The sequence below is a fragment of the Heliangelus exortis genome, chromosome 2, assembly GCF_036169615.1.
Source record: "Heliangelus exortis chromosome 2, bHelExo1.hap1, whole genome shotgun sequence".
NCBI classification, from domain to species: Eukaryota; Metazoa; Chordata; class Aves; order Apodiformes; family Trochilidae; genus Heliangelus; species Heliangelus exortis.
The window spans coordinates 67,836,077-67,849,694 of NC_092423.1; the positions used below are offsets into that span (position 1 = coordinate 67,836,077).

At 38.1% G+C, this 13,618-nt stretch overlaps 1 protein-coding gene across 4 annotated transcripts in view; it reads left to right on the forward strand.

Moving 5' to 3' along the window:
• The window catches only part of DUSP22 (dual specificity phosphatase 22), an 80,873-nt gene that overhangs the window by 14,907 nt on the left and 52,348 nt on the right, over nt 1-13,618 (forward strand). The window contains exons 2-4 of one of the 4 annotated variants that reach the window (XM_071736537.1): nt 7,799-7,903; nt 13,009-13,096; nt 13,444-13,616. In XM_071736537.1, coding sequence (XP_071592638.1) covers nt 7,874-7,903; nt 13,009-13,096; nt 13,444-13,616 — 291 coding nt within the window. In that variant the 5' untranslated portion in view covers nt 7,799-7,873. Of the gene's footprint in view, nt 1-7,798; nt 7,904-13,008; nt 13,097-13,443; nt 13,617-13,618 lie in introns of those variants that run through there. The other 3 variants (XM_071736538.1, XM_071736539.1, XM_071736545.1) reach the window with 3 other exon arrangements.

Consider the following 13,618-nt stretch of genomic DNA (forward strand, 5'->3'; position numbering starts at 1 on the left):
TGAAAGAAGATTCATGTCTGAAGTTGTTGCTGACAACTGGCAGATGCATTGTGGAAAAAATCCCACTCGAGGGATTGGAGGTGTCTGGGAATTAATTTGCCCTGAGAATAGGATGAGTTGAAGAGGGGGAAGCAGAGCCAGGGATGTAGAGAGAAGAGTCAAATCTGTCAAGGGGTTTTGGTATAGAGGCATTTGAATAGGAGTAGCTACTGGTCTCACCCATAAACATGCTCAACAGGGCAGAAGTGATTTGAAATTATGATGTAAGCATATTTCATTAAGATCATGTAGCATTTAGTCTTGCTCTGGCCTTTAGCACTCGGCCATGCTGCCTGGCAGTCTGGTAAATTAAGTGCTAAAGATCATTGTGATGATGATAACCTTAGGCTGTTTGTCAGGATAACCAAAAGGTGCAATCTGATGACTGACTCTCTGAAAGAGCTTGACTTGGGTCATTCCCTAAGGTAAAACAAAGCATGGCATTTCGCCAGAATTTCCACCTGAATCTGGGGTATTTTTCTCTGAGATTTCAGTTGCATTCAAGTGCAAAATGGAATGAGACTGTAGGACAGGGGCTACAGCTTACAATTTAAAAGGCTTGGTGTTAATACTTGTGCATTGATCTTGATGCACTGCCTGGTACAAGTAAGAGTCATGTTCCTTTGCCATGGATCTAAATATTTCATTATATTGTATGTTCACTGCTTATTTCATCAACCTGAAGAGAAGAAGACCATAATATTCTGTGAAAGATTAAATCTAGATTTAAGTTTCTCCAGACAACAGTGGTGAGTGTAAAGTCATGTCCAATCTCCTTGCTGATATTAATTTTACAGCTTTATTTTGTGTGTGGTTTTGGTTTTTTTAATGTTTCTTAATGCAAAATCGCAAAATAACTTTTATTTTATTCTGAACAATATTTTTACCTTCTAGAATTTTTGATTATATGAATGATAAAACCTCATTTTTTTCTTTGGTAATGAAGCTACTATTAAGCTATCTGGACATGCAGAAAAGAAAATGTTAGAGTTGAGATTCATCATCTTCATTTTTTATTTCTTCCATTTTCATATTCTTCACATAAAAGTCGCTCCTTGATTTAGACTATGACAAGATATATTGACAGACACCCACATGAAACTGTTAATACAGACTTTTTTCCCTATGCCTCTTTTCCCTTCCTCCTAAAATAGGGGGAGAAAGTAATAACTTAGTGTGAATTCCTAACTATGGCATAAGGATCTGGTAGATTTTTAACTCAAGATGCAGTGTAGAGACAAGAAACAAAGTGAGATGCCAAGTGAGGACCTCCGGGATCCAATTAATTTACAAGTCCAGATATCTATTTCACTGTTTGATTCCTCATTTCATCATTAATACAACAGAAAAGGCAGAACTGGGATATCAGGCAAAAGAATTCATACTATGTAATGTGCACCCACAGAGTTCCAGCTACAAAATTTACCCTTCAAAGCAATGATCCAAAGAAAAATAAACCTGGTTGCACTACTTCAGTGTAAACAAAAGATGTCACTATCAGATGCAAAAATGATTGGGCTAATTAACTATGGTTCTGAAAATACTCAAGTCATACCATTCTGATATAATAATAAATATTTTTAGTTTCTCTTTTCAAGGGGAAACACTGATGACACCCTGAGAACCTACTCTATCTGGAAAAAAAACCCAACAAAAAAAACCAAACAGCAAAACAAATTTTGATTTTTAAAGCTCTTTCTTGATAGGAATATTCATAGAAATGCTTCCAAGTTCCTGTAAATGCCCTCACTTTTCACACATCATATGTGAGGCTGTTCTTGACCCTAAAGAAGATGTGAGTGAATCATTAAACCAAAATGAAAGAATATAGAAATGAAAGAAAATGAAAGAAGAATATAGGGAATAGAAAGTTTTCAACTTGTGAAGGCAGAACATCGCATAGAGTGGAACAAAAAGGTAAATTTTGTTGCAGTAGATAATACAGGAAAAATAAGACCACAAGAAAATATCATTTCCTGCCCTCATCTGTGTTTTGATGGAGTTAAACTAAATGCAGTAGAGCAATGTCTGGTACCATATGGATCTCAATTTTCATGATCCCATTAAGATCCTTTTGCCTCTTCTAGAAGTAGGACTGGATTCATGTGTTGCAGTCAGGCTAAGCAGCAGGGCAGTGTTTTCATAAAAAAGGGCATGATTACCAAAAAAGCTTCTCCTGCCCTCTTGTTCTGAGTTGCCTCCTCCAGAGATGTCCTGGGCTGAATCTGGTAACTGATAACTGGGCCAATTTTCTCTCGTTCAGAGTTTCAGCTCTTCCCTCTGCTTCTCAAGTGTGATAAAGCAGAACGTGGTCCTCAGGTTTTCCTCAGTCTTTATTGAGGTCAAATTCCCAGAAGCCAAGGCTATTTTCTCAAAACTAGTATTTGGAAGCAGCGTCCTAGATGCATGCATGATACTCTTCACTCCTGCTTACTGCTTACACTTTTGTCTAGACATCATCTTCTAGATTATTATGAGTCTTCTACACATTTTTCAATTTTTGCTTTTTGGTTGTTTGGGGTTTTGTGGCTTTTTTTTTTTTTTTTTTTTTTTTAGCCTGAGCACAAGATGCACGAAGGTGATAGTTCAATAGAAGCAATGTATTGTCCCCCCACTAGTCCCTTGGGGAATCTTTTCAGTGCTCAGTAAAACTAGAGATTTGCATTCATTTCTCTGTAAGTCCTCTCTGCCCTGGGGAACTTCCCCAGTTAGGGGGAAATCCACATTCAGCCACAGCGGGGGGACTCCCAGACAGCTGGACAAGAGGACAAAGGGGTTAAGGAACCTAGAAATTGCTTTAGAGAAGCAAAGACATATGTGTAGGAAACCTTCAGTGCACAGCTGTGGATGTAACTGGACTTGGCAGACCTTGGAAGAGAGCTAAGGCTCCTAGTTGTTCCATGGTGAAACAAGCTGGCCACCTTGGGCTCACTCCTTGGAAACAGCAAGTCTGAAAAGTTAATGAAAGGAAGCGTTTCTGAAAGGAAACTGATAGGAATTTTTTGCCTGATATAGCACTGGGGAAAAGCTCAGTAAACACGTCAGGATTTCACCAGATGAAAGAAGAGAAAGAGGACGTCTTTAATGTTTGCAGAATTAAAAACGAAAGCTTAGGTTGACTGGTTGGGATGCAGGAATTTTATTTGCCACACTGGACAACAAGCTGGTTAGACATTATGCAGGGAAGATATCTCTGTTTGTGGATACATGGGCAGGTACAGTACAGTAGGAAGCAGGCTGTGTGGATCAACTGTTTATGAACATATCTAGAAGTTGAACCCATTCCTTCTGTATTTATTTGCAGGTCAAATTTTACTGGTGCTATGCCACTGATCTACCAGATCACTAGGTCAAGTTAACTGTGGGCATCATCCTACAATGTGTTTAGAATGAGAGTTTGTACATCTACCTCCATTTTGTTCTGTGAAAACAACTCAGAAAAATAAATCTTTTGGAACCTTGGTTTTTAACCTATCCAAACCAATGGAAGTTTTTCTACTTCTTTCACAGAATCTTTAGACCAGTATATAATTTTCTAGCAAAATGATAGTCAAAGCTATAGTGGTTTGATCTTACTATAGATGATGGACTAGAAAGAATTCAGTGCTGTTTTTTCCATCTCATGAAAACTCAGGATAGGTGACAGCGGAAGATGTATTAACAATATTCAAATGTTTATAAAAATGTCCATCAATTTTGGATCCCGTAAGAACTTCTCTGAAAGGTGAAAAGCATAGATTCCTTTTATTTTCTTTACTTTGGCATCTTCTTAAACAAATCAGGTATGTCACTCATCAGAGTGTACTGTTACATTAATTATAGCATGCCACACAGAAAACTCATTCATTTAAATTCAGAAAAAATCTAAAAGTCAAATTGCTTCTGCTTCTTAAGAAGTTTCTATTAAATGTAGAATTTTTGTTTCTTAAGCTAATTCTATCATTGTCACCTTTTCCTAAAATTTTCACGTCTCTGTAGTAAGTGGTTACATGGTATATTTTAGATGTTCTTTGGTAGCCAATTCACATTTTTGTTTTCTAGCTATTTTAGAATGTTCCTCTCTAGCTGTTTTTACAATTACACTGTTTTAAAATCTTACGTACAGATCAAGAATCTGCACTGGTTAAATAAATCTCTACCTGTAGAAGCCTTTTCTTTGGGTCATGCAGAGTATAACCACCTCACCTGGCACTTGTCATACCATATTCCAGTAGTGGCACAAATGTATGTAACTCTGATTTTAAAAGATGTCATTAAACAATCTGCTCAGATATAAATGTAAACCAGCTCATAATTTGTAATGTATTTATTTATTACTTATGTATTTCTGAGGGTATCCAGATTGAAAGTATATGTTGTATGGTGTTTGTTCTGGAAATCAGAGTAAAATTTATTTGCTGTAGGATTTGTGCAACACTTTGCTGTTGTGGTAGATTCTTCATAATATACACATTTTACTTGACTGTGACGGAATAAGGGAGCTACTGTTGTATCTACTCTACTAAATAAGTGTGATTAACCTGTATATTTTGGTACACAATCATCTGAATTATGCAAGCATTTACAAATCTCAGCCAGGGTACTTGAGAAGCAAATTTTATCTGGAAAAGGTGCAATTTGCAGAAGTGTCATAGTGTTTAGGAATACTGGAAAGTACCATAGCATTAATACAAAGACAACATATTATTTAATAATATATTTGTTAACTTCCATATATTTCTATTAAAATGTGAATTTTTACTGAGGTACCACAAACCTATTTGCTATCCAGGTGGTTCTCCCTTCATCAAGCTTTTCATCCTGTGTACCCTAAAAAGATAACAGAGGAATATAGTCTGGTAAAGAAAGCAGGAACTTGAATGGATCTTAGATTTGAGGACTCACAACAAAGAGCATTTTAAGGGGAAACATGAAGGTGCACATAAGTAGGATGGAAGAAAATACAAAAGCATAGACCTCAAAATTTGACCGGTGGCTGTATCACAAGTAATTTGAAAGAACACTCTCATACTTAGGATTTCAATAGCAAATAGCACAGTAAATAAATTAGGGCTAGACTGTGACAGGTCCTACAAACAGAAGACTGGTAGGCTTATACTTAATATGGTAAAAAAACAAGAATAAGATACATCTCAAGAAAGGAAATTAAATCAAAACACCAAGGTAGGAAGTTTGTCTTTGCTGAAACATCTGCATGGTGCAATACTGCATCACCAAAGCTAGGAAAAAAAATTAGTGAGGAAGAATGATTAATCATATTAAGCTTACACTGATGATTACATATCCACAGTGTGTTGTCAGAAAGACAGGCTGGGTTGTTAGCTTGGCTAAAATGATTCATGCCTAGAATTGAAAAGTGAATTTGTAAGTGATGAGCATGAAGTTGCTAAGTGCACCAGGGGAATGATTATTCAGACATCAGGGGCAGGAGAAGGGAACCAAACCCAGGGTTTGGCAGAACACCTCATCCCCCTTGGAGTGCTGGAGTGGAATGAAGAGGCCTCCAAAGAGCTTTGTGAGCTGATAGAGTGGGTGGAGGAGAATTAGGAGAGAATGGAGACCCTGAGGCCAGTGAGTGCCAAATTTTCATAAATGATGTTTTAGTTGTGTCAAGAACAACCAGCAGACCAAGAATGGGAAGCCTGCAGTGCTAGAACTGTAAGCTTCAGTTAAGAAGAAGCCACTGGAGACTATGGTGAAAATGGTTTATTTAGATTCAATTGCCAGGAACTGGAGGAGGCCCGAGATGTAATTTTAAAAACAAACCTAGACAGTGCACTTATATGTGCCATGTTCAAAATGCCTGGACTATATGAAATCATTATTTGGGTTTACTTGCTGAGTGAGACCACATCGATAAATAATTCTGAAAGAGCTTTTCTGTGTTTCAGGTATAAAGCCTGCAGGACACAGCTGTAGCTAGTTAAGGGAGAAGAGTGGTACTATAGGATGAATTAGTTGAAAGAAATGAAAATGCATATAAAGAATAAAAGCTGAGTAGCTACACTGGTAAGAAAAAAACCCAACCAAAACAAAAAACCTCACCAATCCAATGCAAATGAGTCAAAACAAACCCAAACTAATAAAAGTACATTGTGAAAAGAAGAAAAATAACACAGATATTGGAAATTAAAACTAGCAATAATTGACAGAGTTCAAATGAATACATTTTCAAATCAACAGGAGGAGCTATGTTGGCATTGCACTAATTTTGAAGAGGTAAATTTGCTGCTCACATTTGTATCAGTTTGTTGTATGTGAATATTGGCCATAATTTTAGGCATTTTGCCTTACTAATCAAAATTATATTTACCTACTCTATAACAAATCTTGTTCCAACAGAGATGAAAGAGAAAAAGCTGTAGAAGTTACAGAATTTAGGATAGAATATACTCAAAGTTGTTTCTGTTGGGAGAAGAAACAGACAGACAGGAAAAAAGGTTAAGAAAAAGAGAGCAGGAATAATGCAAGGAAATGCAAGATAGACCAGGGGCTGAAATAGGATAGGATTGTGATGGCAAGAGAATTAAATGAGGAGAGCAGATTAAAACTTCTACTTGTGAGTGAGGAGGAGAAAGCTAAAGAAAAGGCATGAGCAACTGAAAGCAAGCTTAAGTTAAGAGGACAATCACAGCATATTTAATCACTTGAAAGAAATTGATGGGCTTCAGGTATGATTTAGCACAGATTTTGCAACATCCTTTAAGTACACCACCAGAAAGGAGACCCATTCTGTTAGACACTTCATAGCTGTAAGGACTCATCTTAAAACTGGTGCCCTGCTCTTTTTGCAGTCAAAACAACTTATTTCCACAAGTATTTTTCATCTCCATTGCCTTTGGTAGAAGACCAATTTTTCCTCTATTCAGACCAAAAGTCTTTTGGAAATCACCGGAAGATTTGTTCTGAATGTGGTCTGTATCTCAGATACAGAGGTAACATTTTAGAGATAACTTCATGATAGAAGTCTAAAGGGATAGATCTGATAGATCATGAAACTTTGAATTACATGGAACATGGCAAGAAAACAAACCAAAACCAAATTATAAGTTCTTATTGGAATGCACCCAAAACTAGCAAAATGCTTTAGTCAGGAGCAAAGGGTGAGAAAGGCTTTGGGAAGTTCCAGCAAAAGCTGAGATTTGATTAAAGCTAATTTTGAAGTTCCCCCACCCACATGTCACCTGATATTCAAAAATATGCGCAGAAAACAGAAACCATATGGAAGATTTTAGTTTCAGCTGCATTTCTTACCCTTGCTTACAGGACCAAGTAAAAATGACAAAATTTAATCTCATTGGTTTGAAAGCAGGAATCTCTTCTGAAAGGCTGCCACATGAGGAAAGATGCATTTCTTAAAAGGCTGCCCTTTAAAAGATGAACCCATAAAACCTGTTGGGAATTTTTCTTAATTTCTGCTTAAGATCCTACTTTCATTCAAAAGAGTGGATGTCCAGTTATGCTTTGGGAGCATATAATAAGATACATTTCTGATTGCAAAGATCTTAAGATCAACATAAGCAGACAAAGAAGGGTAACAGAGAGGAAATAGTGTTATCCCCATTTTTCTGAGGTGCAGTTTTAGCACATCCTTTGGATGTGCTTAGCCTTTGACTTCAATAGGTAAACAGATACTAAAGGTACCTTTAAATAAAGTATTCTACTTTCACCATGTAGATTAGATGTTTCAAAATCTTCATGTATTCCAACTAAACTATTGCTGTCTCTGAACTAATCAATATGAATTTCTGCATTGTAGATCTACTGAAATACAGGAAAGAATACCAAGTTTTGTGAGTCTCAGATCCACTCTTCCTGTCATCCAATATGGGACATGAGAACTGGAAGAAGAGCTAAGATCATGGTACTAATCTTAATTTTTTGGTTATAGAAATTATCTTTTCCTAATTAACTGAGATGAACCCTTGACAAATGAAAAAATAATGCAAAGCAAAAATTCTGTGATACTGTAGAGTATCTTAAATGTTTAATCAAAAACTGCAGAACCTCTCCCCCCCAAATGATGTATAGAAGTAGGTATAATGCCAAATATAAAACTCAAATCTCTAGATTCCCCTTTTAGATCCTTAATGACTGAAAGGATGGGTGTAAGAGATCTGCTGTTCAAGAAAACTGCAATGTTTAAATATAGCTTCCCTGTATAACTTTACAGAGATGGTTAAGTAAAGGATGTCATGTAACAGTGAGACTGAGTTGAAGAGGTTTGTGTTGTCTTGATGACTGAGATTGCCCTTTGGGGAGAAAGGCTTTAAGTTCTGCCTCTGTTGTCTTTAAAGTTGGTGGCTAGACACCATGAAAAAAAAAACCAAAACAAAATGACGAAACAAAAAACCAAAGAGGATATTCAGAATAGCAGAGGAAAAGCCCAGGAGAAAAAATTGTTAAGAGCTAAGGCAGGGGAGAGTTAGAATAGCTGCATTTTCATGTAAGATCTCTTAGCAGGAAGTGATAAAAGGAAAAAAGAAGCAGAAACATTGAGTTTGAAACTAATTGCAGTTGGAAGGGATCTCTGGAGGTCACTTAGTCCAAGCTTCTGCTCAAAAGGGGGAACATGCCACAGTCAGATCTGGCTGCTTAGGCCTTGCCCAGTTGGATTTTGGTTACACACAGTTTCTCTGGGCACCTGTTTGAGTGCTTAACCACTCTCCCTGTGGCCAGATGTGAAACTCTAGAGGGCTATGTTGGATGTTGGGAGAATGCTACAATCATTTGATTTTAAGAGGATGATTTTAGCATTAGGATAAAGTGCCAAAAGTTGCCAGTGAATGAGGTTTCAGGACTGGCAGGTCAAAAGCAATTTTGTACAAACCCTTGACATATGGCAAAGAAAGAGTTGAGATTTTTCTCTAAAACTTCTGTGAGCTCTAGGGATAAGTGGACTTAAGTTTTACTTACATTGGTAGATAGCTAATTCTTTTGTGATTTTGCAAATGTTACCTCTTTCAATGGGTGACCTGCCCATATTTCTAACCCAAGTTTATATTCCCATCTGTCTGAAATATTCATGGTCAGAAACCTTTCCTAGTGCGCAAAAGATTCTGGGGAATGAGAAACAGAATGACAAAGAAGGATTTAATTTAGCCAGAATGCCTTCTCCAGTGGGTATTCTGTTCAGAGGTCCTTTTTGGCTTTCAAAACACAAAATGGAATGCCTTATAGTGTGCAAACATCACCCCAAACCGAAGTCAATAAAAATACCATTGATTTTGGTGGAAGCAAAGTCAGGCTGACACTTAGTGCTTTTGAAAATTGTAACCCAGAGCTGACAACTGAAACTACTCAGAATATTAACTGTGATGGGAGAAAATGGATAAGTAATAATATTTGAGACTGGGAGTTAGATTTCACTATCTAGTAATGTCATGTACTTATGTAGGTTTTCTCACCTCTGTGCCACATACAGAGGCACAAGGCAAGGCAGAACAACTTTGTTACCAAAGGGTGTCTCAGGGGGCACAAAAGAATGAAACAATAGCTTGATAGTCTTAAGCATACAACAAGCATGCATATCATGTAGCAGACTTCCATCTAAACAACAATCTGGACATTTATTCAGCTGGTAAGTAAAATTTATAGTAGAAGTAGGACATTTCATGTCCTAGGGAGAGACTTTCACCATGTGTAAGTTCTAGATTACTTGCTGGAGTGTGCCATAGTTTCTCACAGGTTTATGCATTTAGGAATCACTGTCAAGGTGTCAATGAAATTGGAGCTGTTGTGTTTTGAGGTCAAACTCCAGTCAGGCTGATGTTAGGATGCAGCTAAGGTAGGTTCTTGGTCTCAGAAACTGGATGCTTTTCTTCTGTTTCTTAATCTAGAAGTAACTTGAAGTCCTGTCCATTTCCAAGAAGTGTAATGCTTCTGATTTTGCTGCTGCTCACATAACTGTCACAATTTCTCCTGCATTTTTTCTGAAATAGCAGCCTTCTCTCTGGTCACCCACCAAACTAACATCACACAATAGGGTCACTAGATGCCCACTAAGAGAGTTCTGTATCTACAGCCAAGGAGAGTCAAGGGCCAATTTAACTGTGATTCTGTTCCCAAGTCACCATTGAAAGAATTCCACCTCCTGTAGGAAGAGCTGACATCATCACTTGCATTGGTTACTAAAGAAGGGGTTTCCCCCTTATTTTATCTCTGCTCAAGGCCAACTAAAGGAGGCAATATTTGACTCATTTCTGTTTGAAGAAGTTCAGTCTTTCGCAGCAAGGGCTTCCACAGCTTGACTCAATGTATATGGGAGCACTTCCTTTGTTTCACATTTTATTGCAGTCACTCCGGAAGCAGTGAGTTTGAATAGAAAATATTAAGGGACATAATATGATCTTCTGGAGAAAAAATTTAAGAAGGAGGGAAGCCATCATGATCTCTAGAGATCATGTCAATTTTACAGTATGTTAAGCATGAAAATAAGCACTTTTATGATGGGAAATACAAAGATGACAAACATGAAACCCCATTACTGGAAGTACTTTACAGAATAGAAGTGCCTTTGAGATGTTAAGTTTGTCTGAATTTATGAAGCTGAGCTTCAGTGAGCTCAATAAGCAGTAGATACTGCTGAATATATCCGATCCTTATTTTGAGTTGCAGAACAAAAGAACAGTTGTGCCTGGTCAGGGTGGTCAGATGGAATGTCCTCTTACCCCTTTTTGAATGGTGGCTGGGAGCAGATGCCTAGGGGGGAATTAAGAGGAAAGGTATATAGCAAAAGTTTTGCAGAAACAACTTCTGCCCATCAGTAATGTGCAGCTCATGGGCCTCCATTGCCAAAGGCCTCTTGAGTGTTCCCTTAAGTATTTTTGCAGTTGCGTGTTGAGCCAATATAACACCTTTGTACACACACTCCTTTGCAGCAAGAATTTCCACGGTTTAACTCAATGTATAAAGGACCACTTCCTTTGTTCCACCCTGCTCTGTGCAAGTTTTATCTGATGACCCTTAGATCTTTTATTGGAGAGAAGATTAGGGACAGCCATTTCCAATTCACTTTGCCTATGGCACCTTCATTAGTCAGCCTCTAATCACATCCTTTATTTGCCACCTCTTTTCCATGATGGAGTCTTCTGAGTCTATCTTACACAGAAACATGTTCCATAATGGTGTAGGTAACCTGTACCTGTGAATTATTCTCAAGCTCCAAAGCTTCCAGATTAACAGTTTGAAAGGGAGGCTCACTGACTTTTTCCCATAGAAAAATTTGATTAATTTAAAAGACTTAATTTTTATGGAAAATTATTCATTTGGTGGTAAAAGCATTAAAGTTTTAACAATATTCATTCTCATCTTTCTTCATCACATTTATTCCCATAAGATGGTTTAGAAAGGAGATACTTAGGTTTTCTTGAAAGGCCAACTTTACTTCTGTAATAGAAAACAGTTTAGCTAGAAAAAATCAGCCACTTCTCTGGACAAAAGGTCCAAATTCAGACTTCTCTGCGTGGGTGCTTTCATTCCCCGTGGCTGAAGCCTGGATTCTTGGAGGGCAGAAATGAAGGTAAGAGGCAGACTTTCATAAAAGGGGAAGCAAGCAGGCAGTTGTAAATAGTTTTTGATCCATCAGAGAATGAGAGTAAGGCTTGGAGCTATACTTTAGGAGCAAGAAGGGGACTGGGAGGAATGGTGAGATGAGTGAGAGACAAAGATGAAGGGGAAGGATAAAAGGGGAGTTGGATAAACATGTACTGCAGAAACAGGATAATCTTGCTTCCACATATTCAGAAAACCTGTGTTTTGGGTGTTGGATTGTAACTACAAAAAGGCTCACAAGAGGCAGCAGCAATGTAGACTTCCCAAACATTGGCACAGCAATCTTATTCTGAGGGGATCCCTTTCCTCTCCTCTCCTCCTTTCCCTTTCCCTCCCTTCCCCCATGGTTGACTGCTCTCTTCTGTGTCAGCAGCTTCTCAGAAAACTTCCAGACTTATGGGCAATGGCTACATCTCTACTGATTTCAGTGAATGTTGCACTTGATGGACCAGAGCTGACTGGTTTACCTTTTGATTTACAATAGAACATAAACTGTATTGGGAGTTTTTGAAGACAGAGACATATAGTAGTTTGATTTTCACTCAGGAAAATCGATCCCTTTTACAAAAGGTCTATTTCAGATTTCTTTTAGGGCAGACAGGCACTAAATGTTCAGCATGGACAGGACTGTCATAGCTCCTGTTCCTCAAGAGTCAGTACTTTGCCTTGTTCTGCTTCATGATGAACTTCAGAAAACATTATTTTCTGTTAAGCGTGCTTTAATATAACTCCCACTGTCAAAGAGAATATACCAAAAGAGATCTGTGTGTTTCAGAGAACATCCTAGTGTTACATAGATTGTCCATCAAAATGTCAAATGGAAATACTTTTTTCCTGTATGATAAATTCTGTGGGTGTCAGTTATATATAAGTGGAGGGAGGCTTCAGCAAGGAGCGGCCAAAAGGGCCAAGGAACACCTACCATCTCTGTTTGCTGTGTGAACTTTTTCCCCTGTGAGCTTTTTGGGATTGGTATTTCAACCAGCATAAGCTATTGCCACCTGGACTAGCACCAGCTCTGCTGTTCAGCTCTGAGTTGTAGCCACACACATAGCAGAAACATGTTTTGGGAAAGTCACAGCAGCAGCACAGGGGACATATATACCAATACCTACAGCCTCCACTACTTCCTTTCTGCTGAGGACTTCTCTTTCAGAAAAGACAATACACAAAGCAAGGTGTGGAAATGTTAATTTGCTCATCTGTTTATGTTGCTTCTCTGTTTCCTGTATTGAAGAGGTCAACATATTTGATTAATGTAGTGGGTTGTTTTGTTTTTTTTATTTTGCAAATACATCTGTCATAATCCTGATGACCCCAAGATGTGGAGTGAAGGTGTTAAGGTACATGTGTTGGGTTCATGAAGCTCTTTAGGTCTAGCAAATCTGCAGTTGTTTATTATCTCTGGCTTTTCAGGCATGTTTTCTGGGCACTGAATCTCTGGAGCCACTTCCAGGAAAAGGGGTCTTGGGGTCCAACTGCCCCAGCTCATTGTTGAAAGCAGGTTTGTTCTAGTAGCTTTTGTCTTTATTATTTCTTTCCTACAGTGATATTTTATGTTCAGTCTTGCAGACCGCCTGCTGCCATTAAGTCACAGCCATCCTATTATTTATTCTGTGGTGCTTCTCATTTGCATGGAAAATTATTCCTGTTAATAACTCTCCATTGTTCATGTCTTATCTTCCTAAGTCATGTCAGAGCTACACAATACAAGCCCTGCTGTCAAAAGGCTTCTGTACACTTTAAAGCATGAAGTAATTTGCCTTCACTGAATTCAAATTAATTCAAGGCTTTTAGAGACTTAGGTAAAATCAGCCAGAATTCTTAGGTTTTTTCTTAATCTCCCCTCAGGTCATGTTGTCCACCTTTGCCTCTTGACAATGGCTTTGACCCAGATACTTCTGCCCGTGTTACTGCCAAGCCTTGGCATGTTGCAGAGGGAAGCAGCTTGTCATTCTGCACAGCAGTGCAAGGTGCACCAGCTTGGAGTTCAAGAAAAAGGTACTTTCTCAGCTGAGGATGAGGT